Source organism: Eptatretus burgeri, chromosome 2, assembly GCF_056783735.1.
Source record: "Eptatretus burgeri isolate ZD-2024b chromosome 2, Ebu_testis_v1, whole genome shotgun sequence".
Classification (NCBI taxonomy): domain Eukaryota; kingdom Metazoa; phylum Chordata; class Myxini; order Myxiniformes; family Myxinidae; genus Eptatretus; species Eptatretus burgeri.
Window position 1 is genome coordinate 140,782,614 of NC_140962.1, and position 5,000 is coordinate 140,787,613.

The 5,000-nt window shown below is 40.8% G+C and overlaps 1 protein-coding gene across 1 annotated transcript; it reads left to right on the top strand.

Annotated features, from left to right (window-relative positions):
• Nucleotides 1-2,180: 2,180 nt before the first annotated feature.
• Nucleotides 2,181-4,627, top strand: LOC147033346 (uncharacterized). Its single transcript, XM_085871575.1, has one exon. It carries the CDS (start codon nucleotides 2,739-2,741, stop codon nucleotides 4,260-4,262), a length of 1,524 nt encoding a protein of 507 aa, XP_085727701.1. The 5' UTR covers nucleotides 2,181-2,738; the 3' UTR covers nucleotides 4,263-4,627.
• The last annotated feature ends 373 nt before the right edge of the window (nucleotides 4,628-5,000 follow it).

Genomic DNA, 5,000 nt, shown 5'->3' on the forward strand with positions numbered 1-5,000 from the left:
TTGGAAATGTATTGTTACTCAGACATTTAAGTAATACATGATTAGCCACTAACATTTATATCTAACTGAAATATTCACCCTGTCCTGAAGGAAAAAGAAAGAGTTCATCTCCTGAACTAAATATTAATCTGCACAATCAAAAATAAGGAAATTCTTCCGGAGAGGACAAAATGTTTTGACATGACAAAATATACATGTAACGTCATGGCTACTTTTATAAGCATGGGGATGAAGATTGCTGCATACAGTACTGTATCATCTTATTTAATTTTACTGAAGGCCTGAGTAACAGAGGCAAGATCCTCTATTTAATCTATTATGAACAGGTCATTTCCCAGCAAAGTAATAGGTCCGAAAAAAATAAATGAAACATGTAAGTTTTCCTCAATGTCCCTCAAAATTTATAGCCAGCAAGCAGTTTCCTTATAACTCGTGGCAGTTTTGGTGTTTCCGGAAAGGACACATTTTTGACGGACACATGTAAGGCAATCAGTGCAGGCCATGCAAATAGAAGGTTATTGGTTACACTCAAACTTTGTAGCATAATATCAGTGCAGGCATATACACACTTGGTAAAACACAATAAACTTTTTAAAAGACCCTTTATTTATATAAAAAAATTATTCTACAATATGCATTTCCGGAGAGGACATTTTATGACGGACAAACGGTGGGACATATTTATTGAGGGTGAAATAAATATTCATCGTCTGAAATGAATAAAATGTTGTGGACAAAGTACAGAAGAGGTATTAAATTGATGCAACAACAAATAAAAGTCCCAATTTCTGCTTGTATTTGTTTATACACTGTGAATGCAGTGTACCTGGAGAAAATGAGACAGCTATTTCTCAAAAAAATGGCAATTTTTATGCCATTCTGCCAAAAATTGACATTTTTTTGTCAAATAAAAAGTGGTCCAAGTTGTGCCATCACTAGTACCAACTACTGGCCCTAATGACAGAGATACTACAGCCTCTCATTTTGATATTTAGCATGCAAGGGTACAAAATACCAGAAATGACCATGACTGTGAAACAGCCCATATAGGAGACCAGTCCTGAAGTGTGATGGCTGCTTGCAGTCCCTGCCAGTTTTCTTGAGTGAACTGCCAGACTTGCCAGCACTAAGGCTGTTCTTTGAGAATGGCCAGAGATGTTGACCTTAACAAGCACATGATCAAATGAACCAATTGGAGCAGAGGAAGAGCAAGATACATAAGTAGGGAAGTTGGTCATAATCAAATCCAGAAGAGAAGATTTGCCATTGCCAGAAATCCGTGTAGGAATGTTTACAGATTGAGTCAGTCACAAAAGTCCTTTGCAGAAGTGCCATGGCTAGTGAGAGACGTACCAACCCCCAGCCAATATGCATCATGACAATTAAAATCACCACATATGAGGAAGAGAGAGTTGAGATGAGTGTTTAAATGTTGGTCCACATCATCTAAGAGAGAGATGTAGATGGAGTCATCATTGTTTGGAGGATGGTGCAACACAGTCAAACATGAGCTGGGAGTGGAGGGGAAGGAGGAGGTACTCCTGGGGCTTTGGGGGTGAAAGAGCAGTGAGAAATGGAGAGCAGTGAGTACATTGAGATTGAGAAATGGAGTTCTTGATGAACAATGCGACTCTGCCGCCAGGGCAGGCTTCAGGTCGATCAAAGGAGGCACTACTGGGAGGGTGCAGGAATGTGGAAAGGAGCAAGGAGAGGATGCGGAGCTGGGGCGAAGCTGGAGGGTGTGGGGAGGTTGGGGTGAAGCTTGAGGGTGCAGGGGGTTTGGGGCAAAGCTGGGGTGGTGTGGGCCTGTGGTGAAGCTGGGAGGTTGCGAGATTAGTGTATGCTTGGGGATGCAGGGCTTGGGCAAAATTGGGGTGGGTGTGGGCCATGGGCGTGTAGGGTTCTGGTGAAGCTGGGGGATGTGGGTTTAGAACAAGGCTGGGGGGGGGGGTTGGGGTGCGAAGCTTGGGCGAAGCTCGGGGGTGCAGTGCTGGGGGGTGCAGGGCTGACGGGGTGTGGAGCTTGGGTGAAGCTAGGGGATGTTGAGTTGGGGGGCTTGGGTGAAGCTAGGGAGTGTGGAGTTGGGGCAAAGCTGGGGGGGTGCAGTTGGGGGCGGTGTGGGGTTGGGCAGAGCTGGGAATGTGTGGGGTTGAGGCAAATTGTGGGTGTGTTGGGTCAGGGCGAAACTGGGGGGGGGGGGTGGAGGGCTCAGGTGAAGGGACACTTGTGCATTTTTCTCACATCCTGTGGTTTGGTGACTTTATGACCAATAAATAAGAGTAGTCTGTGCTCATGTATTTTGATCCTGCTAAATCTATGATTCAAATTGCCAAGTGCACCATCTCAAATTACGGAATTGGATTGGTTGATTAAAGTTCACATACATGCTGAGGATAGGTCAAATTGAACGAGTGCAGGTGTGATAATTTACCAAAATAGTAAATATAATTCAGCAAAAAGTCCTTTCTGGTAGGAAGGTGTGTGCAGCACTTCTGTGCCTTTATATCATGTGTTGAAATATTGGTGAAGTCTCCCCGATCTGGAAAACTGAGTCAGTCGAATTCCAATGGAGAGCACTTACAAGGTTTTTCCAGATCAGGGGAGAAGTGGCTGCCTTGCTAAATCACGTTTCCTTTGAAGAATTTTTAATTATTGCATGAATTATTTAATACATTACACAAAAATTGTCATGACTGTTTTCTTTGTATGTTTGCTCAGGCGTCCGACAGAATGTCCAGATGATCCCCTGCGGCAAATGCTGTTTGAAGTCTACCACAGGATCTGCACTTCAGCTGCACATGAAAACGCACCATGACATTGCTGTTGTTACGATGTACAAATGTTTTAAGTGCCCTTACAGTACTCATTGCAAAGACCTTTTGACTTTACATTTCCAGACGCATTTGGTCAAAACTGAGCAAAACACATTCACACAGAATGAATTTCTTCACAAAGTCCATCGGCCGTCAATATGGCAAAAGGATGTTGAAACAAGAAGTAGTAATTGTGGAAGTTGTGAAATGTCATTCATTCCTCAATCAGACCGTCAGATCCATATGAAAATCCACAGTTGTGACCACACATATGAATGTTTAATTTGTGGAAAATATTTCATGACCCCTTCAAAGGTTAAAGATCATGTGCAAACTCACAATGCTGAGCGTCCATACAAATGTACATCATGTGGAAAATCTTTCGTGACCCCTTCAAAACTTAAAGTTCACACACAAACTCACAGTGTTGACCGTCCATACAAATGCACATCTTGTGGAAAATCTTTCAGCGCCTCATCAAACCTGAAAGTTCACATGCATATTCATAGTTCTGAGCGTCCATACACATGTACATCTTGTGGAAAATCTTTCATGAACTCAGCAAGACTTAAAGCTCATGTACAAACTCACAGTGGTGAGCGTCCTTACAAATGCACCTGTTGTGGAAATTCTTTCAATGCCTCATCAACTCTGAAAGAGCACATGCATATTCATAGTTCTGAGCGTCCACACATATGCACAACCTGTGGAAAATCTTTCAAAAGGTCATCAAATCTTAAAACTCACAAAAGATGTCACAGTGGTGATCGTCCGTACAAATGTGAAATTTGTGGGAAATCTTACATGAAGTCATCAGATTTGAAAACTCACATGAGAAGTCACACTGGTGAGCGCCCGTACCAATGTACAATTTGTGTAAAATGTTTCATTCGGTCATCAGATCTGAAAATTCACATGAGAGATCACACTGGTGATCGCCCATACAAATGTGAAATTTGTGGAAAATCTTTCAAAATCTCGTCAACTCTGAAATCACACATGCGAATTCACAGCATGGAACGACCATACAAATGCACAATCTGCGGAAAATCTTTCAAGCATTCATCACACCTGAAAATGCACATACGAATTCACATTGGTGAGTTTCCGTACAAATGTCAAACTTGTGGGAAATCTTTCATTGCATCGTCAGACCTCAAAAGGCATGTGAAGATCCACGGCACTTTGTACTCACATAAATGTAGAAATTGTGAAAAATCTTTCAATCAACTATCTGACCTTAATTGGCACATGAAAATCCACAGTTGTGAACTCCCAAACAAATGCACAATTTGTGAAAAATCTTTCAAAATTCCATCAGATCTTAACATTCACATGAGAGGTCACACGAGTGATCGCCCATGCAAATGTGAAATTTGTGGAAAATCTTTCAGTGCCTCATCAACCCAAAAAGCGCATATGAAGATCTACCGATGTGGATGCCAATAAACATGCTCAAGTTGTGGAAAATCATTTCTTTGGTTATTAAGCAAAAAAAAAGACACTGGAGTATTCAGAGATATGAAAATAAAAGGGAAAGTATCATGGCTTGAAACATGAATCAAAGAAAATGTAGAAACTGAAGAAATTTGACATAATACCAGTGATATTTGGAGCAAATTAAGCAATGAAGAACCTTGCGAAAATGTTTAAGGGGTACAACAAAATATTACAATAAAAGGATATAATTGTGGTCTGTTCATCTTTCAGTAACAGTCCTTGAGAGTGCCCCAGAAGAAAACAAATGATTCATAACACTTGAAAATGTTTCCATCCTGAAACGTGAAATCCTCGCAACTATTTTGCTTTCTATCATTTTATCAGCGTAATTGCACTGGAGCATGGTTTGCATATGCATATATATATATATATATATATATATATATATATATATATATATATATATATATATATATATATATATATATATATATGGTACATGCAGGTAGTGGACGAAAGGACACCAAGTGTATTGAAAGCAATGGCTTCAACACAGGTGTGGGCCATATGTTAAACAAATATCCTAACATGCTTCTGGTCATGTATAAAAACACTGCACAGGCCTGGTTTCCTATAATTATGGCTAGCTCGGCTGCAAGAGGAGACCTTAGTGACTTTGAAAGAGGGGTGGTTGTTGGGACACGTTTGACAGGAGCTTCAGTGATAAAGACAGCTCAAGTTGCTGAT